Source organism: Bubalus bubalis, chromosome 19 (genome assembly GCF_019923935.1).
Source record: "Bubalus bubalis isolate 160015118507 breed Murrah chromosome 19, NDDB_SH_1, whole genome shotgun sequence".
In the NCBI taxonomy this organism is placed as follows: domain Eukaryota; kingdom Metazoa; phylum Chordata; class Mammalia; order Artiodactyla; family Bovidae; genus Bubalus; species Bubalus bubalis.
Window position 1 is genome coordinate 25,373,887 of NC_059175.1, and position 23,340 is coordinate 25,397,226.

The following is a 23,340-nucleotide window of genomic DNA, read 5'->3' on the forward strand; positions in this document are numbered from 1 at the left end:
TAATATAAAACACTTTTAAAAGAGTAAAGAACTATAAATCAAACTCTGAGAAACACTGCTAGTTCAAGGAAAGGGCAAAAGATGATGGGCATTCAAAGTGAGAAAAGCCAAAATAGAAGTGAAAGGAAGACTCTTTCAAGAATGAGAAAGCCATCCTTTTGGATTGCAAAGGCCATGTAAGATAAGGACGGAGCAAGGTCTCCTCATTTAGCAGCAGGTTTACTATCGACCTTGATGAAACTATTTCAGTGGAATGATGGATACCAAAAATAGATTACACTGAGCTGAGGGATGCATGGGAGGTCACAATCGGGAAAAAGCCAGGTGCAGATACATCTTTTAGATACTCGTGAATAAAAAACTAAATAAACACAAAATCCAAGATGCTCCAATAATCCAAGAAGAGGAACTAGAATCTAGGTAAGATTTACAAAAGGAGGGGATGAAAAGGAGAAGAAAGGAACAAACACTAAAAGAAGCTACAAGAATGATGATAATGATGATTCTGTTGTTACAATTTAGCAGAGAAGGCAATGACACCCCACTCCAGTACGCTTGCCTGGAAAATCCCATGGGCGGAGGAACCTGGTAGGCTGCAGTCCATGGGGTCGCTAAGAGTCGGACACAACTGAGCGACTTCACTTTCACTTTTCACTTTCATGCATTGGAGAAGGAAATGGCAACCCACTCCAGTGTTCTTGCCTGGAGAATCCCAGGGATGGGGGAGCCTGGTTGGCTACCGTCTATGGGGTCGCAGAGAGTCGGACACGACTGAAGTGACTTAGCAGCAGCAGCAGCATATGCCAGGCACTGCACTAAATAGTTCATATACTTTATGAAACAGAGGGTATTACGTCCAATTTACACAACAGAAAACAAGCACAAAGACAGAGCCAAGCATTGTCAGGGCTGGAATTCAAATGTAGGTAGAGTTGACATTAAAACATGTGCTTCTAAATACTGTATTAACTGATGTGATGGCTCCAATGGAGTGGTTCAAGGATGAAAAAGCTAAAAAGATGGCCTGGCAGCATGGCTAGTATCAGCAGTTAACAGAAAATCTCTAGAAAGCAGTTTTTCCCAAAACTAGAGTCAAGGACACTTAGCAAAGAGACTATTAAGAGAGTTGGCCATATCAACAGTTTGAACTTAAAGCCAAAAGATTAAATTTGGGACCAAAATAAAAACTCGAGTCCTAAAAGGGGCCATTTACAAGCAGTAATTAAGATGCATGAATACTTAAACCAGTAACTTCAGTAGCAGCAGAATACCAATGTTTTAAGTCTCAACTAAAGGAAAAGGAAGAGGAATTTGTGAAATGACCCCTGATGCACTGTATGCATCCCAGAGCTAACTGTGCACTACTGTGGTCTGCTAGAACATGTTAATAAGCTGGACAACAAGCTATCACCATAGTAATCAGTCACAGACAACAGCGGAACGGGAGCATGAGCCTAAAAGGTAGCAGCAGAAAAAGTCCTCAAAACTATCATTAAATCATTTAGGCAGTATCAGTGAAGGGAAAATCTATGCTCATTCACCCAGGTTACTGGCCACTAGCTGGATCTGTTACATTCTCAAATTCAAAGAAAATTCTCTAGGTTGATCTTTGTCTGCTGGGATGTTATACAGGCACTGGTCAACTGGTACATAATACAGGAGTATTGTGCCATCATGAATTCTTTAAACATGGCATTGTCCTCTCCTCTGGAGAACTTCCATTATTATTTACAGTTAACTGAGTTGTAAGACTTCAGTTTCCTGATCCTCTGTTATGTCCTTCAAAATACTGGTGAATAAAGCAAATTCTAAAAAATATGAGTTATTTACAACCCTAGGAATAGATTGTCCTGTGCTTAGTCACTCAGTCATGTCCAACTCTTTGCGACCCTATGGACTATAGCCCACCAGGCTCCTCTGTCCATGGGGATTCTCCAGGCAAGGATACTGGAGTGGGTTGCCATGCCCTCCTCAAGGGGATCTTCCCGACCCAGGGATCAAACCCAGGTCTCCAGCTCTGCAGGCGGATTCTTTATCTTCTGTGCCACCAGGGAAGCCCAAGAATAGATTAAACTATAAAATAATTATCAGTAGATCATCTAAAATGAGATCATTTACTTCCATGAAATAACATAAAGCAATTACCACAGTGTCTAAGTGTTCAATTGGAGAAGGAAACCCACACCAGTGTTCTTGCCTGGAGAATCCCAGGGATGGGGGAGCCTGGTGGGCTGCCTCTATGGGGTCGCACAGAGTCGGACACGACTGAAGTGACTTAGCAGCAGCAGCAGCTAAGTGTTCAATAAATTATAGCTATTAAAATTATTATTATTAGCACCCTCAAAGTAACCAATACCTTTGGTGCTCACATTACATTCCCTTGACCTATTTTTCATTTCAGCCCCAGCCCCAGCAGCTCAGACTCATGTCATCATCCAGTATTCCAACTGAAGTGAACCCATTATGCCTCAGGGTCTTAAGGAGCACTATAATAACTCAAAAACACAAAAAAAGCTAACACCTTCAACCAAAAGCAAACAAGAACCAGTGGGTAAATGTCCGAGCCTTCCAGCTTTCAAATGGATAATACTGAATTCTGTATGATTCTTAGGTGATTCCATTGAAATTAAACCTCTTACTGCTCACTGCAAGCAATCTCATTTATCACCCTTTTTTCCTCCTTCCCAGTCTCACTCCAGAGCTCCTCACTTCTAGTTCCTAGGTCAGTTTTCAAATAAACCATCTATATCCATATTTTTGTTTCATACTCTTCTTTGGGAAATGCCAATCTACGACAAAGCTCACCCATAAGGCCCTAAGAAATGATCATCCAGCCTCTGCTTGAACACTTCTATCCTACTATGTTCATCCTCAAAGCAGATGTTCTAAGGGTACACATTCTAGCAAAGTGCAGAAATGCAATCTTGGAGACTAGAAAAGAATTACAAATATTTACTGAATGAGTGAACAAACTTTAACAAGCAAAGTGCCAGAGTTCTTTAAGAAAAAGGTAAGAGGTCAGTCTACACAATATATACAGACATTATTTGTTCTCTGGACACGATTGAGCGACTGAACTGAACTGAAGGATACTATAAAATATTACTGGTTTTTAATTTTTCTTCAAGAGGCCCAGCTTTCATTACAACTGACTTCCAGAGTTCCTATAATCTACATGCATGATACCTGTAGGATAACTAACGTGTATCCTGTTGTATGGTACAACAGGAACAATAAAATTACAAACAATGACTACAGTCTGTTTAATCTGACTCTGTCAAATATTCCCAAGATTTTTAAACTTGGTACCAAAGAAAGGGATTTTTAGTCCCTTTCTAATGATAAAACTATGAGATATAAGCCTGAAAACACTTCCATCAGCTATATCTGCCACACTGGAAAAAAACAACCTGACATAGTAGTTGACAAATGACAGAGACAAATTAGAGAGTCTGGCGGCTTTCTAGCTCTGATCCCTGGGACCAGTTAGCTACCCTGCCCCTTCCATTGCTTGATGATATAAGTCAATTGCCTTTTCCTGACTGTGCTACTTGTTTGAGTTTCTAGGCTACTGTAACTTGTCACTGAGAACAGTCTAAACCAAGAGCTAGTATAAAGATTCTCTTGAGAATCCCTTGGACTGCAAGGAGATCAAACCAGTCAATCCTAAAGGAAATCAGTCCTGAATATTCATTGGAAGGACTGATATGAAAGCTGAAGCTCCAATAATTTGGCCACCTGATGCGAAGAACTCATTGGAAAAGACCCTGATGCTGGCAGAGACTGAAGGCAGGAGAAGGGGACAACAGAGGATGAGATGGTTGGATGGCATCACCAATTCAATGGACACGAATTTGAGCAAGCTCTGGAAGTTGGTGATGGACAGGGAAGCCTGGTGTGCTGCAGTCCATGGGGTCACAAAGAGTCAGACATGACTGAGGGAATGAACTGAACTGATTGATCCCTTGCCTAAACTTAATGGAACTGCAAACTTAGAAATGAGCACTTCAAGAGAAGCATCCTATCCCAAGAAGCTAGAAAGAGAACTAACAGAAATGTGTGAGTGTGTAAATCATCCATTTTTTTTTTCTATTTACTTTGTTTTCTCATGAACCAAGTAGTATACATGGAAACCTAAAAGAGCCAAAAACTAGAAGCAAGGAAATCTTTTTTTCATTCATTGAGGTGTTGGTCCTACCTTCTTATTAACAGAATGACAACATTAATGAGGTACAGAGATTGGACAGAAGAAATAAACAGTCCCTATTCACAGAATGCATGATTACCTACTTTAAAAAATCCCAAGGAATCTACAAAATACATAGAGAACTAACGAATGAATTTAGCAAGGTTGCCTGCAAAGTCAAACACACAAAAATCAATCCTATTTCTATACATGGCAACGTTCAATTAGAAACTGAAATCTTAAAAACAAGGCTATTTACCATAGCTCCCCCAAACTGAGATATGTAGGCATAAATAGAACAAAACATATAGGATCTGCACATTCAAAACTATGAAACACCAATGAAAGAAATCAATAAATACATGAAGACACATCCATGTATATGGATTGGAGGGGTCAATCAATATAATAAAAATGACAACTCAGGACTTCCCTGGTAGCCCAGTGTTTAAGACTCCAATTTCATAATGCATGGGGCCCTGGTTCGTTCTCTGGTCAGGGAACTAGATCCTCATACCACAACTAAGAGTTTGCATGCAACCAAGACCCAGTGCAGCCAAATAAATATTTTATTTTTAGAAATGACAACTATGCTCCGATTTTGTTGTTGTTGTACAGTTGCTAAGTCATGTCTGATGCTTTGCAACCTCATGGACTGTAGCACACCAGGCTTCCCTGTCCTCCACTATCTCCCCAAGTTTGCTCAAACTCATGTCCATTGACTCAATGATGCTAACAATTTCATCCTCTGCCACCCACTTCTCCTTTTGCCTTCAATCTCTCCCAGGATCAGGGTCTTTTCCAGTGAGTCAGCTCTTCACATCAGGTGGCCAAAGAATTGGAGCTTCAACTTCCACATCAGTCCTTCCAATGAATATTCAGAACTGATTTCCTTTAGGATTGACTGATTTGATCTCCTTGCTGGAGAGATCTTGAGGGACTCTCAAGAGTCTTCTCTAGCACCACAATTGAAAAGTATCAATTATTTGGCGCTCAGCCTTCTTTATGGTCCAACTCTCCTCAAATTAATCTATAGATTTAAAGCAATACCAATCAAAATCCCAGCTGGAATTTTCAGAGATATGGATAAAATGATTCTAAATTTTAGATGGACAAGCAAAGGAACTCAAATAGCTAAAAAGTTTTTGAAAAAGAAGAATGAAACTGGAAGAATCACAACTCCTCAATTACAGTACATTAACCATAAAACTACAGTAATCAAAGTCTGTGTGGTAATGGCAAAGGGATTTAGATCAATGGAATAAACCCTGACAAATATTACTGAACACTGACAAAGGTCCCAAAACAATTCAATTATAAAAGAATAGTCTTTACAATAAATGGTGTTGGAACAAACATACATCTGTATGCAAAAAAATTAACCTCAACTTAAATCTCACATTTTATATAAAAATTCACTCAATATGATCATAGATCTGAGTAAAAATATTTCAAAGCCTCAATAAGAAAACAGAGTAAAAAATATTCATGCCCTAGGGTTAGGCCAAGAGTTCTTAAATACGACAACAAAAGTACAATAAATAAGAGAAAAAGGCTGGTGAACTGGACTATCAGTATTAAGAACTTTTACTCTCAAAAAGATACTGTAAAAAGAATGAAAAGAAAAGCTACAGATGAGCAGGAAATATTTGCAAACCACATATCCAACAAAGGACTTATAGCCAGAGTATTTTGAGAACTCCCAAAATTCAACAATAAGAAAATAGACACCTCAACTTAAAAATGGGCAAAAGATATAACAGACACTTGGCCTCAATATTATCAGCTATTGGGAAATACACATTAAAACCACAACGAGTTATCCATAATGGAAATGCAAATCAAAACCATTGGATACCACTTCATACTCACTGGGACAGTTATAATAAAAACGGTAATAAGTGTCGGCAAGGTTGTGAAGACCCTCATTCACTGCTGGTGGGGATGTAAAGTGGTGCAGCCAGTTTGGAAAGAGTCTGGCAATTACTCAGAGGGCTAAACACAAAGTTATCATATTATCCAACAATTCAACTAATCTGGATACACCCAAAAGAATGAAAACCTGTGCCACACAAAAACCTGTACACAAATGTTCACAGTACTGCTGTGTGCCTTTGCAACCCCAAGAGCTGTAGCCCGCCAGGCTTCTCTATCCATGCAATTTTCCCAGTAAGAATGCTGGAGGTTGTTGCCACTTCCTCCTCTACGGGAATCTTTCTGATCCAAAGATTGAACCCATGCCTCTGGTGTCTCTGGCATTGGTAGGCAGATTCTTCACCTCTGGGCCACCTGGGAAGCCAATGTTCATAGAACATTATTCATACTAACCAAAAGGTAGACACTCCCAATGTCTATCAACTTGTGGATAAACAGTGTGCTATGTCCATTCAACAGAATATCATCCATCAATAAAAAGGAATAAAGTACTGATACATGCTACAATTCAGACAAACCTGGAAAACATTAAAACAAGCCAGTCACGAAAGGTAACATATGATTCTCTTTGTATGAAATGCCCCGAGTAGGCAAACTTAAAAGACAGAAAGCAGATCCGTGGCTGGCTAGAGCTAAGGAAAGGGAAAAACACATAGTGAAGGCTAATGAGCACAGGATTTCTTCTTGGAGTGATGTTCTAAAACTGACAGTGAACAGTAGCAGTTTACAACTCCGCTAAGTCGTATCTGACTCTTGCAAATCCATGGACTGTAGCCTGCTACGCTCCTTTGTCCATGGGGTTCTCCTGGCAAGAATATTGGAGTGGGTTGCTATTTCCTTCTCGAGAGTATCTTCCCAACCCAGGAATCGAAGCCAGGTCTCCTGCACTGCAGGCAGATTCTTTACCAACTGAGCTATGGGAAGCCCGTAAATATACTGCTGCTGCTAAGTCGCTTCAGTCGTGTCCGACTCTGTGTGACCCCATAGACGGCAGCCCACCAGGCTCCGCCGTCCCTGGGATTCTCCAGGCAAGAACACTGGAGTGAGTTGCTATTTCCTTCTCCAAGTAAATATACTGCTGCTGCTGCTAAGTCGCTTCAGTCGTGTCCAACTCTGTGCAACCCCAAAGACGGCTAGAAACCATCAAATCATACATTTTATATGAGTGAATTATATGGTAATTATGTCTCAATAAAGTTGTTTAAAAAAAAGACAACGAATTATTATACACCAATTAAAATGGTTAAATTTAAAAATATTGACAATACCAATGTTAATAAGGATACAAAGCAACTAAATTTTATACATTGCTGCTGGAAAAGCAAAATGGTACAACTACTCTGGAAAATGGTTTTGCAGTATCGTATAAAGTTAAAGTATATTACCTGAGCCTTCCCTAGTGGCTCAGTGGTAGAGAATCCACCTGTCAATGCAGGAGACGCTGGTTCAATCCCTGGTCTGGGAAGATCCCACATGCCGCGGAGCAACTAAGCCCATCTGCCAGAACTACAGAGCCTGTGCTCTAAGGCCCAGGAACTGCACCTACGGAGCCCGGGCACTGCAGCCACTGAAGCCCCTTGCAGTCTAGAGCCCATGCTCTGCAATGAGAGAGGCCACCTCAATGAGAAGCTCACACACCAAACTTAGAGAGAAATACCCACTCACTGTAGTGAGAAAAAAAGCCCATGAACAGCAATAAAGACCCAGAACAGCCCCCCAAAAAGTGTATTACCTATGGCCCAGGAATCTCCCTCCTAGATATATATGCTAGAGAAATGAAATGTTTACACACAATCTTGTATACAAATGTTTAAAAGTGGCTCTGTTTACAACTGCCAAAAACCAGAAATAATTCAAAAGACCTTCCAGGGGGTAAATGGATAAACTGTGGTACATTCAAACAACGGAATATTATTTAGCAATAAGAAGAATGAGTTATTGATACACACAACTTAGAAGACTCTCAAAGGCATTATGGTGAATATAATAAACCAATTTTCACAAGGTTGTATACCATATGGTTCCATTAATATTACAGTCTCAAAATCACAAAACTAAGGAGATGAAGAAAAGATTATTTGTTGCCAGAGATTACAGGGGAAGAGGAGTTTTTTGGGGTATTTTGTTATTCTGTACCCTGATGACTGAGGTAATCACACAAATCTATACATGTGTTAAAATTCTAAAAACTGTTCACCAAAGGAAGATAGTGAATTTTTCTTAATAATTTAAAAATTTTTTAAATGTTAAGTCCAGTCAAGAGTCAACTCTTTTATGATTTCAATTTGCTAAACTACCACATTTGATCACCTCATTTAGTTAAAAATACAGTATATAGTTCAAAGATAGATACTGGAAAAATGAAATACATCCTAAGGAATACCAAAAAGTAGTAAAGCATTAGGAAATTTGGTCATTAGTTAGGGGTAAACAAACTAGACATGCTAAGCCTGGAGCAAGAACTCAGAGGGAGAATGACTGATGACAAATGTCTTCAATTAACTGAAGGGCTGACATATGTATAAGGGTTACAATTTTTCCATATAGTATTAAAGAGAAACTTCATTTACCAGTAAGTTTAAATAAAGTACAGAGGGCTTTCTAAGGCTAGAAGTTCACCGTATATTCCTCAAGTGCTAGATAATCAAGAAGCAGAAAGTTCTGGGGATTCCTGCATTAAACAAAGGATCAGACAGGACGATCCAAGAGTTTTCTTTCACCTCAAACATTCTATAAATCTATGAACTATAACTTTTACAGTTAACCTACCAAAGCAGAACACACTGAAAATCAAAAAGGTATCCCTTTGTGTCAAAATATCACCTTTCATTGCACAAAAATATTTAATAGCACTCTAAGTTTCCAATTTTAAAAAGACCAAATAAATACAAAACCTTAACAAAAGCCTTATTAAGACCTATTTTATTTCTTTAAATTTCATTTGTACTAAGGACATTAAATTCAAATTATTAATGACTAATTAAATCTAATTTCATTAGACATAAAAGACAAAAGTTACAAATATAAATTTCATGCAAACTTCTATATTGAAGAAATTTCTTGAAAAAGTACTCTTTCCACACAAAGGGTGGTAGTCCTCAAAAGAGCCAAAACATCTGTATTCACTTTAAAGCTCATCAGGAGAGACTGACATTTTTAGGAGAAGCATATGGCTTGCTGAACAGTCATCTAGAACAGGATCTTTTGTCTAGTAAACCTATTCAAGGACCATTTACTTATGTATGGAGTGGCTGAATAAAGAAAAGAACATATTTTTGAGTCCTAGAAAACACAAAGAATTAAATCCTTCATCTAGCTTTGTTAAGGATACAGCAAAACACATTACAAAAGCAGCCAGATCTTTACTCTCAGAGATAGTGCTCTCAAACATCTGAAACAATTCTAAGAAATCACTGAAACAAAAGAACTCTAGAAAAGCTTTCTTAGAGAACTATATCCAGCCAAAGACCACCTCCCTAAAAAAGTCATTTCCATTTTAAAAGATAAAACACTTTCTTCTTAAAACTCTGAAGGGCAGAGTTCAACAGCTGCGCTATATTAAACCTGAGCCCTTCCAAAAGGAAGAACAAGAGTCTCTGGAGAGTGAGTAACATGGCCTGCTTTCTCCAAAATTATCAAAAGGCCTGCTTTGCCTCAAAGGAAAGTATCTCCTAGAAAAAGCCTCTATAAAATACATGGGTAAAAAACATAAAACTCAGTTTAGGAAAATATACAAAAATAGAAGCATTTTTGCTGGTTTTTTAAAATCTCCACCTAAGGTAAAATGTATTCTGACATCCTTCAAGATATAGCATGGAAACTATTAAACAAAAACAGCAGTTTTCAGCCTTCCCTTCCCTTCAGAATCACTACAGAGCTAGATCTCAACCTAAACTTAGTGAACCAATATATACTGGGACCAAGACATCTAAATTATTTATGCACACAACAGGTGATTTTGATGTACAGCAAGAGTTTAAAAACTGAACTTGAGCACGATCCCATAAAGGAAAAAATTTAAGTCTAGAGAGTAAAGTCAAGAAAAAAAGGTAACATTTGAGCAACTAGTTCTAAAGAACCTTAGTATTTTAATCTATGACATACTATTTAATATTTAATACAATTTAATTTTAATTATTTAATGTAACTTTAATATTTAATCTATTAAAATACTCAGTAACAGAATTTATTCTGAATTGTTCTCTTTTGTTCTCATGCCATTACTTAAAGGACAAACGACTTCAAATAGTTTGCTAAAATATCCAAAGATTCGGATGAAAGTTGTTATGAAGAATATGAACACTGCAAAGATTCCATCAGGGTGTCTGGATACTGCAAACTGAAAAAAAAGTTATAATAAAGAGCTCATGTAGGACAGAGGAGCCTGAAGGGCTGCAGTCCATAGGGTCACAAAAGAGTCAGATACAACATACTGACTAAACAACAATTATATGTATTATCTGTCAACTTTTAAAAAGTTCAAGGCTGTAATCAATAAAAATTTACAATAAAGTAAATTTCAGCCATCAACAAAGCTTTAATTCTATTTTATTTTATACAAAATTCTAATAGGTTTATTTGCTCGGTATTCAAATCCATTATAAATGAAAAGCAGTAATGGAAATGCTAAAGGGGAGCAGAAAAGTCAAGGAAGAACACAAAAACACTATTAAAAAGTAGACACAAGAACTCAGAAAGCATAGCAGACACTTGATAGTTTTTAAAGGCAGCAGAATACAATAACTTTTTCCCAATGATCATGAGGGTAAGAAAGAAAAATATCTTCAGTATGGCTTGTTCAATATACATTACATGTATTTTGTTTAAGAGGGAAAGACAATATAATCATGAAGTTACCTACAGTCTCTTATCAGAAATAATGACAAACTTTAGGGGAAAGACCCTTACCACACACACCAAAAAAGCCCCAATTCCTCAATTGGAGACTCTCATTGTATAAAAGGAATAGTGGAGTGAAAGTAAAGAGCATCAGATAGTCTTTCAAATAAAAAATATACCTTGCTAAAAGGAAAAAAAAAGAGAAGACACAAGTTGTAGGTTACTATTATCAGACATAATATTTCTTCCTGCAAAAGTCACATATTCCTTTAGCTAAGTCAAACTATTTCCTAGTAACGTAAACTTAAAAATGTTTCCTCATCTGAAAAATAAGAATAAAAACACCTAAGTTCGTACGATTACTTTGAGAAATGAGATAACGAAGGTAAAGTCCTTGGCCCAGTGGCTAATACACAGTGAGAAATGTTAGCTGCTATTATTAATTTGTACTCAAAATAAACATCACAAAAATGATTCTCAATGTTCACCAAAGGATATATTTTAGAAGCTTTTTCATTTGAAATGGTCTTATCCTGTATTCACCCTATCCCCAAACAGAGACCTCTTCTAACATGTATTACACAGGAACCAAGTTGGCTCATTTGTCTTCACTAAGTCCCATGTACTATTATTAACTTTTAAAAACTTCAAGTAGCTTGCAGATAGCAAGTCTAATAATCACCTTTAGTTACTATTATTCCTAAAGAGTTCAGATGTTCCGTGAGTACACTTTCTCATATAATTTCATTTCCATGTCTTTTTTAAATTTGAAAACAAAAGAAGAATCAGGACACTTCTCAAAGAAATGTATGAATACAAAAAAGATCTATTCATGAGACAACTTCAGTCCAGGGTTTTAGGTGAATATCCTCAACTCAGACCAATGCAAATCATTAGAAAAGAATGTGAGTTGTAGATATTTTATATCCACATTTAGTAGGTTATTGCCTACCTGGTTTTCACTGATGAGGCTATTAACACAAATACTACCTACGGCTTCCTATTTTTCCTTACCATCTCTGAATATGTATTTACTCATCTATGTGATAAGCGTTGTTACTGTAAGACCCATTACACTAGGTGCTATGAAGTATAGAAAAATGAATTAAAAATCTTTTCAGCCTGTGACCTAATTACTCATATATCAGTACATATACCAAAACCTGCTTATTTTCATGTGTATGTGTAAGGGTCAGTATAGGCTGTTATTCTGAGGTAGTCGACAATCCAAACATCTTTGTGGCTTATAACAAATTTTATTTCTTAGTCTCTTTATATTTTATATAACCTATAATAATCAGCTCTGCTTTTCCCCATGTTATCTTTGTTCCAGGATCTAGGCTGAAAGAAAAAAGCCCACCTGGGACAGCAGAGGAAACAACAACATGGCAAAACATGGGAAAGTTCCTGGAGCTAGTGTCTGACGTGACCTAGCCATTTCTGGAGAAGGCAATGGCAGCCCACTCCGGTACTCTTTCCTGGAAAATCCCATGAGCGGAGGAGCCTGGTAGGCTGCAGTCCATGGGGTCACTAAGAGTCGGACACGACTGAGCAACTTCACTTTCACTTTTCACTTTCATGCATTGGAGAAGGAAATGGCAACCCACTCCAGCATTCTTGCCTGGAGAATCCCAGAGACGGGAGCCTGGTGGGCTGCCGTCTATGGAGTCGCACAGAGTCAGACACGACTAAAGCAACTTAGCAGCAGCAGCAGCAGCCATTTCTGGTTAAGATTTCATTGGTCAAAACAAGTCATTTGGCAAATGGGGCAGTGATGCATAATCCTGTCACAGGGAATGTAAATGTTATAAATAATAATATCATCTACCACAATATCCATCAACAAGATTAAAAAAAAGAAAAATATTCAGCCTATTTAAACCAATAATAAAATCAGCATATATTTAGGTAAAATTTACTATGTGCCAAGACATTATTCTAATATTAGAGTAATTAGAATTAGTCTCTGAACAACTGCACTCATCTCAGAGGCTAGCAAATTAATGCTCAAAATTCTCCAAGCTAGGCTTCAACAGTACATGAACCAAGAACTTCCAGATGTTCAAGCTGGTTTTAGAAAAGGCAGAGGAACCAGAGATCAAATTGCCAACATCTGTTGGATCATCGAAAGAGCAAAAGAGTTCCAGAAAAACATATACTTCTGCTTTACTGACTACACCAAAGTCTTTGTGTGGATCACAACAAACTGTGGAAAATTCTAAAGAGATGGGAGTACCAGACCACCTTACCTGCCTCCTGAGAAATCTGTATGCAGGTCAAGAAGCAACAGATAAAACTGGACATGGAACAATGAACTGGTTCCAAATTAGGACAGGAGAACATCAAGGCTGTATATCTGTACCCTCCTTATTCAATTTACATGCAGACTACATCATGCAAAATGCCAGGCTGGATGAAGCACAAACTGGAATCAAGGTTGCAGGGAGAAATATCAATAACCTCAGATACACAGACGACACCACCCTTATGGCAGAACTAAAGAGCCTCTTGATGAAAGTGAAAGAGGAGAGTGAAAAAGCTGTCTTAAAACTCAACATTCAGAAAACTAAGATGATGGCATCCAGTCCTATCACTTCATGGCAAATAGATTGGGCAACAGTGGAAAAAGTGGCAGACTTTATTTTTTGGGACTCCAAAATCACTGCAGATGGTGACTGCAGCCATGAAATTAAAAGATGCTTACTCCTTGGAAGGAAAGTTATGACTAATCTAGACAGCATATTAAAAGGCAGAGATGTTACTTTGCCAACAAAGGTCCATCTAGTCAAGGCTATGGTTTTTCCAGTGGTCATGTATGGATGTGAGAGTTGGACTGTAAAGAAAGCTGAGCACTGAGGAATTGATGCTTTTGAACTGTGGTGTTGGAGAAGACTCTTGAGAGTCCCTTGGACTGCAAGGAGATCCAACCAGTCCATCGTAAAGGAAATCAGTCCTGAATGTTCATTGGAAGGACTGATGCTGAAGCTGAAACTCCAATACTTTGGCCATCTGATGTGAAGAACTGATTCACTGGAAAAGACCCTGATGCTGGGAAAGATTGAAGGCAGGAGGAGAAGGGGATGACAGAGGATGAGACGGTTGGATGGCATCACCAACTCAATGGACATAAGTTTGAGTAAGCTCTGGGAGTTGATGATGGATGGGGAAGCCTGGAGTGCTATTGTCCATGGGGTCGCAAAGAGTTGGACATGACTGAGCAACTGAACTGAACTGAGAATGCTCTAGACTCACTCTAAAGCAGGAGCTCAGAGTGTTAAAATATTTAACTAGTTTTTAAATCTCCTAAGAGGAATTCAACAAATATGTATGCTACTGATGAAAACAGACCAACTAATTATGGATATTTTTAATGAGGAAAATAAGCAAAACAATGAAACCTATTAGAAAGCACATTATAAACACTGTAAGCTCACAAAACTTGGTCTTGATACATTCCAGACAGCAAAAAGTAGCTCCCCTTCAGAGAGGAATTTGTTTATCCAGCAGAGGCCAATCTGCTGACTTTAAATGTCCTAATAGCTGAAGCTCCAATACTTTGGCTAACTGATTCGAAGAGCCGACTCATTGGAAAAGACCCAGATGCTGAGAAAGATTGAAAGCAGGAGGAGAAGGGGCAGCAGAGGATAAGACAGTTGGATGGCATCACCGACTCAATGCACATCAGTTTGCGCAAACTCCAGGAGATAGTGAAGGACAGGGAAACCTGGCCTTCTGCAGTCCATGGGGTTCCAAAGAGTCAGATATGACAGCAACTGAAAAACAAGTGTTTCTCAAATTTAGGCTGAGACAGTTTCTCAGCAAGGTGTAATATACAGAGAACTCTTATCAAACTTAGTACCTCTTACTCATTGAAGGTTCCTGCAAACTCACAATTTCATACTGGCTTATCTAACTCTGAAAAATAAAATAGAGCAAGAGAATACAATACAAAACAGGCCTCACAAAAAGGTCCCATACACTTAGCTCCCACCAGTATTAACAGCACACCCTCTGAAGAACCTAAGGAGCTATATTTGAGATAAACACAAGACAGTCCAATCGAAAGAAGTGACAGAACAGGGCTAGGTGAGATAAGTATACATGAACAGGTTAAAGAAAACAAAACCACTGTATCAAATGTCCTGAGTCCTAAATACTGCTATTTTGAAATAAAATGCCATTTTTCTCTGGGCTTCCCTAATAGCTCAGCTGGTAAAGAATCCGCCTGCAATGCAGGAGACCCCGGTTTGATTCCTGGGTCGGGATGATCCGCTGGAGAAAGGATAGGCTACCCACTCCAGTATTCTTGGGCTTCCCTGGTGGCTTAGCTGGTAAAGAATCTGCCCACAATGCGAAAGACCTGGGTTCGATCCCTGGGCTGGGAAGATCCCTTGGAGATGACTAATATCTAAATAGTTAAACTTACTCTGGACAATCCCTTAGGAATGTCAGGGAAAGTAAGGAAAAGTGTAAGCCATATATCCAGGGTTTTCTCCCTTCTCCTTCAGTCCAGGGAAATAAGAAGCACCTGGAAACACATTCACTCTAGAGCAGGTGCTCAGTAACTGGATCAGCTGAAATCAACTACACCATTTAGTTTTTTTCTGTCTTGTGTGTACATGCTGTCTGGTTTTTTGGTCTCTTTGGTTTTTTACAGATATACTGCAGTTAAATTCATACATTAATAAGTTAATGTAACAGTTAACTGCTTCTTTCCTTCTGCTAACAGGTTTTTTTTTTTTTTTAGTATTTGATCACTACTCCCTTCCTTACCAAGGGCCTTACTGATTCTCCCCTCTCATTTTACTTAAGTAATCTGAACTGTAACATCATTTGCAAATAAAGTAATAAAATACAATGAATTTAAGATGTATATCTCCCCATTAATGGCTCTCTTTCCACACTCCACCTTTCCAGATCCTCATTGCTCACAAGTCATAATGTAAAGAGATTTTAAGGATAAAAAGCAAATAGTATGTAAGAGAGAAGTGCCATACATTTCCCTCAAGATGAAATTAACAACATAAGCTCTTTAGGGAAAAAAAGAAAAAAAAAATAGTAAAGAAAGCAAACAAGTGTATCATTTGACTTGTGTTTAAAATTTGCTTTGACTTTTAAGAATTTTAATATCTGAAACTGGAGAAGGAAATGGCAACCCACTCCAGTAGTCTTGCCTGGAGAATCCCATGGATGGAGGAGCCTGGTAGACTACAGTCCATGGGGTCACAAAGAGTTGGACACGACTGGGCAACTTCACTCAATATCTGAAACAGTTCATCTTTACATGGTTTAAAGTTTTATTTTCAAATCTCTTCTAACACATTTGCAAGCAGAAACTCTTTAAATGTGGATAAGACTAATTACCAGAGTTTCCGAAATTTAGTATCTTAACTTCAACTACTATAAATTGCTAAGAAAATGGCTGTGACTAAGACATACAGCACAGCCATGTTTTGTTTATTTTTGGCCATGCCCCGGAAGTTTGTGGGATCCTAGTTCCCCACCTGGGATTGAAGCTGGGCCCTCATCAGTGAAAGGGCTTCATACTAGCTTATCTAAGCACTAGTGTGTGTTAGCTGCTCAGTCATATCCGACTCTTTGAGGCCCCACGGACAGTAGCCCACTAGGCTTCTCTGTCCATGGGATTCTCCAAGCAAGAATACTGGAGTGGATTGCTGTTCCCTTCGCCAGAGGATCTTCCCGACTCAGGGGTCGAACCCTGGTCTCCTGCACTGCAGGCAGATTCTTTACCATTTGAGCTACAAGAAAGTCCTTCTAATCCCTAGACCACCAGGGAATTCCCTACAGCCATGTTTTGATTGGCCATGGACCCTTCAAATTTGCTCTCAGTTCTAGGGCTACTGTGAATTACTTGGAAATGCAAAATTAATCTCCATAGTATCTAGAATAGCTAACCTGGGTCACCTCTATTCTAGACCTAGGTTAACCAGTGGAGTATCTTAGAGAAATACTTTCCATTCTTTAAGTTCCCCATAAGTAGAACAGTTAATTACAAACTTGTATTTTTCAATGACACTATATTATGTATATGAGCGTCTCTGATGGCTCAGAGGTAAAGAATTCGCCTGCCAATGCAGAAACACAAGAGATGCGGGTTCCATCTCTGGGTCAGGAAGATCCCCAGAGAAGGAAATGACAACCCACTCCAGTATTCTTGCCTGAAGAATTTCATGGACAGAGGAGCTGGGGGGCTACAGTCCATGGGATCGCAAGAGTCGGACACAACTTGGCAACTAAACAACAACAATAACAGTATTATGTATATATTGCGCTCAAGACTTTTAATAAGCCACTAACCCTACCTAGGGCATCTTTCCCATCCATCATCCACTATTTAAAACCTAAATAAAACTTATCTCCAAAAATCCTTTCTAATTAATTCTTTCCAACTTTCTGTATTCCCTTTATGTTTAATATAACACTAATTTCAATAGACTCTCTTTTCAATTTTTAACACTCCCATCCCTCACATCCCCTTCAGTTCTGTACATCCAGTCTTTGCATCGCTTTTCTAAGCACTCCTGCAGAAGACAATCAACAAAAGCCCTGGTTTATATTTATACTAACAAGCTGTGAAAACAGCAATTTAACAAAATAATAAATTTTTCGCAGATAAAAATGCTAGATAGTATGTGTGTGGGCGCGTGAGCTGTTGTTATACTAAAATCAGGAAAATTCAGAAAAATAGGGAAATGGAGGATTAAGTAATGCAGTCAAAGAAAACACCACCACAAAAATGCTTCAGTGAAAAACAATGAACAACAACAATCTCTGAATTACAGTGCGGCTTTAATAAAATTCTAGATGGGAAAAATCTCAGCATTACCATCAGCCTTTTAAAAATTACTTTCCAGTATTACTAGGAGCGGTAATTTTACTAACATTCAATTCCAACCAAGTTTTCCTCCCAAGCAGCCTGACAAATAAAATGTTTCAGTTCAGAAACCTAATCAATACCACTTAAAGTCATGTAAGGGAAAGAGAGATTCAACCCTCCAGTAAAAACTGGAGTGATGGGCAAACAGGTGAAAAATGGACGGTTTCAGAAAGTGGGGAAGAAAAATGAGACTCCGCCTCCTCTCTGGGGGCTCAGGCTCGGTTCATAGCTTCGGAGACAACCCCATACCCCAGACCTTCTCCCATAGCAGCAATGCATGGTTCCAAGAAACCAGGGGTCCTCCTCCCCTCTCCCCGCATGCACGCCCCCACTCGCCTGGCCAAGCTCCCCTAGATGGCCCCAAATCCGCTCGCCCTCTCCCGAGGAAAGGGTCAGCAAAGGACGTTTTCCCGAGGCCTTCTCCGGGATCCAGCTAGCAGAGACCTCCGCAAAGGTGGAGAGACCCGAGAAGCTTAAAGAAGAAGCCTCATAATCCTGTTACCTGGTCGAAACCTTGGAAACGGAAACGGCAGCTACAGTCGCTACCCTTCTCCCCCACAACGCTTGCCTCAGCGCCACTGACATTGAGACCGCCGCCATCTTGCTACAGGCAGACACTAGGACGGATCACCGCAAGGGACAAGCTTCCTTCGTTTTCAAGCCCACGCAAAGCAAAAGAGTAGGGAGGGTTTGGTTAATTTCATTATTGTTAGGTGTTTTGTTAAATAATGGAGTTTTTAAAATATTTATTAAAAAAAAAGAGGTGCAACGTTTGGTTGCAAGAGATAAGAAGGAAAATGGACGGAAGAAAAATGCAAGAAGTGCATTGAGTGTAAATATAAGCCTCATAAAGTAAAATCCTTGTCTGTTAGGACTGGTTTACATACCGGCTAATGAAGAGACCGAAAGAAAATGCTTGAAAATTTCAACACCTGCAACTCATAATTTTTTCAAAGGACTCAATATAAGGGGCTGAGCCCACTAGAAGAGCCAGAGGGCTTGTTGGTGCTTGAGAACCTAAAGTAGTACTTTTCCAAAATGTTGCCAGATTCAGTTTGCAAGCCCTCAGGAAAGGGCTGTATTCAGTTTGATGTTCTGTAGTTGATACTTATAATGATCATATTTTCCAAATGAAAAATCTAGACACATGGCCTGGCGAAAGATTTTTTTTTTTTGACATGTGTATTCACATGAAAAACTTATGAAACATACTATTTTATATCAGTCTTTTCCCAGTAAATCCTGAACGTGTAATCATAATCCATGGATACTGGACATACAAAACAAAAATTATCTTCTGAGGCAATTGTTAGTAATATGTTTGTATTGTGGACTACTAACCTTAAGAACAATGATTAACTGTGGATTATAAAATAAAAAGCAGGTTCGTTGGTGGGGTGTGCTATTTTAGAGAACTTTTTTAAAGTTAGAATGCCCCTGCTTTTAAAATTAAGCAGGTGAAAACAATTTTCATTAAAAGAATAGTATTAACAGGTGGATGGGGAATGCCTTGGTTCTGCATTAAGGCCAAATAAAAGAAAACGAAATACATAAGGGAAAGGGGTTAAGAAAGAGATTGAGTGGGGAGTGCAATGGGATGGGTGTTTAAGAGGGAATGGGACATAGGAATACCTATGGCTGATTCATGTTGCCGTTGGGCAGAAACCAACACAATGCTGTAAAGCAATTATCCTTCAATTAAAAATAAATTAATTTAAAAAAAAGATTGAGCACCACAGCACCTAGTACCAGAGAGAAAGCCTTGTCCAGGGAAAGAGGAAATGCACAGAAAGATGAAGGAAGAGATATCTCACAGAGAATTTTCTTTTAAACTTTTAATTTTGAAATAGATTTCACAGGAAGTTACAAAAACAGTACAGAGAGCTCTTGTACAAACTTAACTCAGTTTCTCCCGTTGATTACGTCTTATATAATTGTTGTACAGTATGGAAGCCAGTATTTCAAGTCCTGAAAGATGATGCTGTGAAAGTGCTGCACTCGATATGCCAGCAAATTTGGAAAACTCAGCAGTGGCCGCAGGACTGGAAAAGGTCAGTTTTCATTCCAATCCCAAAGAAAGGCAATGCCAAAGAATGCTCAAACAGTGGAAACAGTGTCAGACTTTATTTTTTGGGGCTCCAAAATCACTGCAGATGGTGACTCAGCCATGAAATTAAAAGATGCTTACTCCTTGGAAGGTAAATTATGACCAACCTAGATAGCATATTCAAAAGCAGAGACATTACTTTGCCAACAAAGGTCTGTCTAGTCAAGGCTATGGTTTTTCCTGTGGTCATGTATGGATGTGAGAGTTGGACTGGGAAGAAGGCTGAGCGCCAAAGAATTGATGCTTTTGAACTGTGGTGTTGGAGAAGACTCTTGAGAGTCCCTTGGACTGCAAGGAGATCCAGGCAGTCCATTCTGAAGGAGATCAGCCCTGGGATTTCTTTGGAAGGAATGATGCTAAAGCTGAAACTCCAGTACTTTGGCCACCTCATGCGAAGAGTTGACTCATTGGAAAAGACTCTGATGCTGGGAGGGATTGGGGGCAGAAGGAAAAGGGGATGACAGAGGATGAGATGGCTGGATGGCATCACTGACTCGATGGACGTGAGTCTGAGTCAACTCCGGGAGTTGGTGATGGACAGGGAGGCCTGGCGTGCTGCGATTCATGGGGTCGCAAAGAGTCGGACACGAGTGAGCGACTAAACTGAACTGAACTGATGGAAGCCAGGAAACTGACATTGATATAAAGTGTTTATGCATTCCTTTGTCATTCTATCACGTGTCAATTCATGAAACCCCTAGCAGAATCAAGATACAGAACTGTTCATCACCACAAAGATTTCCCCTGGTGTTACTCTTTTATATACCCACCTCCCAACCCCTGGCCACTACTACTGTTTCCATTTGTATAATTTCATATTTCAAGAATGTTATATAAATAGACTCGTAGTATATATAACTTTTTGACATTGGCTTCTTTCACTTTTCATAGTGCCTCTGAGATCCATTCATGTTATTGCATTTAACAATAGTTCTTCACTTTTTATTGCTGGGTGGTATTAGTATTCTGTGGTGCATTAGTCTAGATTCTCCAGAAAAACAAAATGAATAGGATATATATATATCTGGATTACCACAGTTTGATTAACCATTCACCTGTTGCAGAATATTTTGGTTTGGTTAGGACTAGAGATGGCTGGATGGCATCACTGACTCGATGGACGTGAGTCTGAGTGAACTCCGGGAGTTGGTGATGGATAGGGAGGCCTGGCGTGCTGCTATTCATGGGGTCACAAAGAGTCGGACACGACTGAGCGACTGATCTGATCTGATTACAGATAAAACTGCAATGAACAATCATGTACAGGTTTTTGTGTGGACATAAATTTTCATTTCTCTGGAATAAATGCTCAAATGTGCAATTTTATTTAGTTTCTTTAATAAAACTGCTAAACTATTTTCCAGAAAACCTGTACCATTTTTCATTCCCACCAACACTGTATGAGATCCAGATTCTCCGTGTCCCCACCAATATTTGGTATTTTTAATTTCAGTTCAGCTAACATAAATAATAGATGTGTAATGATAGTTCGTCAAGATCTTATATTCCCATGATGACTAATGATGTGGAATATCTTTTCATGTGCTTATTTGCCATTATGAGTATTCCATTCAGTTCAATGTCTCATATTTTGTCCATTTTCTAATTGCATTATTTTTTGCTATTTACATTTGAGAGGTTTTATGTAGTCCAGATACGAGTCTTTTATCAGATATGTGGTTCACAAATATTTTCTCCTATCTGTAGCTTGTCCTTTCATCCTCTTAACAGGATGTGTTGCTCAGTAAATATTTTTAATTTTGATGAAGCCCAGTTTAGTCATTTTTAAATTTATGGATTATGCTTTCTTTTGCTTCCATGTTTTATTTTTATTGCGTTATAATTAACATGCAATATTGTAGTAGTTTCAAGTGTCTAAGGGTAATTCAATATTTTTGTACTTTATTAAATGATTATGGCAGCAAGACCATTTGCCATCTGTCACCATACAAAGTTGTTATGACATTATTGACTGTATTCCCTATGTGTACATTATATCCTCGTGACTTATTTATTTTATAGCTGGAAGTTTCTGCCTGTTAATCCCTTTCACCTATTTTGTCTGTCTCCCTACCCCACTCCCATCTGGCAACCACCAGTTTGTTCCCTGTATCTATGAGTCTGTTTCTGTTTGGTTTTGTTTGCCCATTTGTTTTATATTTTACATTCCACATGTAAGTGAAATCGTACAGTATCTGTTTTTCTCCATTTGACTTATTTCACTTAGCATAATACCCTCCAGATCCATCTATGTTGTTGCAAATGACCTGATTTCATTATTACTCGTGGCTGAGTAATATCCCATTTTATGTATAGACCACACCTTCTTTATTCATTCATCTATTTGATGGATACTTAGGTTGCTTTCATGTCTTGTCTATTTTAAATCTTGCTGTAATAAACGTAGTGGAGCATATATCTTTTCAAATCAGTGTTTTCATTTTCTTTGGATACATACCCAGAAGTTGATTTGCTGGATCATGTGGTAGTTCTATTTTTACTTTCTTGAACCCCCATCCTGTTGCTTTTGGTATCTTGTCCAAATACTGTTTACCAACCCTAGGTCCTAAAGATTTTCTGTTTTCTTCTAAAGGTTTTTTTGCCTCACCTTTTACATTTAATTCTATGATCCACTCTGAGTTAGTTTTTGAGTTAAGTTTTAAGTTAATAAGGTGTGAGATATAGGTCGAAGTTCAGTTTCTTACCTGTGGATATCCAATTGTTTTAGCACTATGCATTGAAAAGATTGTCCTTCTCTCATTGAATTGGTTTGGTACCTTTGTCAAAAAAAACAGTTAGCCATACTTGTGTGTGGCTATTTCTGGGTTCTCTATTTCAGGAGAATTTTAAGGCCAAGGGTGACTTTGATTTTAGATTAAATTTTTATAAGTTTGTTTTCTTTTTTAAGGAGTAACATATGATCTGTCCAAATATTCATAAGAGCAACTTACTATAGCCATGTTTCTAGTCCTGTTGGTCTAAACCCAACCTTTCCACCTACCACCTACTGTGGTACCTTCCTTCTATGAATTTGCAATCCCCAGCAAAACCTTCACTCTCTGGTTTTGTTTTGTGTTTTTTTGCCTTGACCTGTGTCTTCTGTGTTGGCAGGTGGACGCTTTATCACTGAGCCACCTGGGAAGCCTGGATCATAAGGTAGCTCCATTTTCAGTTTCTTGAGGAACCTCCATACTGTTTTCCATCATGGCTTTCTAATTTACACTCCCACAAACAGTGCACAAAGGTTTCCTTTTCTCCATACCCACAGCTCATGACCCCAAACAAGCATTGCCAGTAATACACTCCTGTGGAATCTGTGGTTCTCCTGACCTTTTGCTGGATTTCCTCACCCAGCCATACATGAGTTCCTTTCTG

General features: G+C 38.7%; 1 protein-coding gene across 1 annotated transcript in view; it reads right to left on the bottom strand.

Moving 5' to 3' along the window:
* NDUFS4 (NADH:ubiquinone oxidoreductase subunit S4) overlaps positions 1-18,514 on the bottom strand; it is a 115,955-nt gene extending 97,441 nt beyond the window's left edge. Inside the window, exon 1 of the mRNA XM_006058300.3 lies at positions 18,361-18,514. Within this exon, the coding sequence (XP_006058362.1) occupies positions 18,361-18,458 (98 nt within the window). The 5' untranslated portion in view covers positions 18,459-18,514. The remainder of the gene's footprint in view (positions 1-18,360) is intronic.
* Between the last annotated feature and the right edge of the window lie 4,826 nt (positions 18,515-23,340).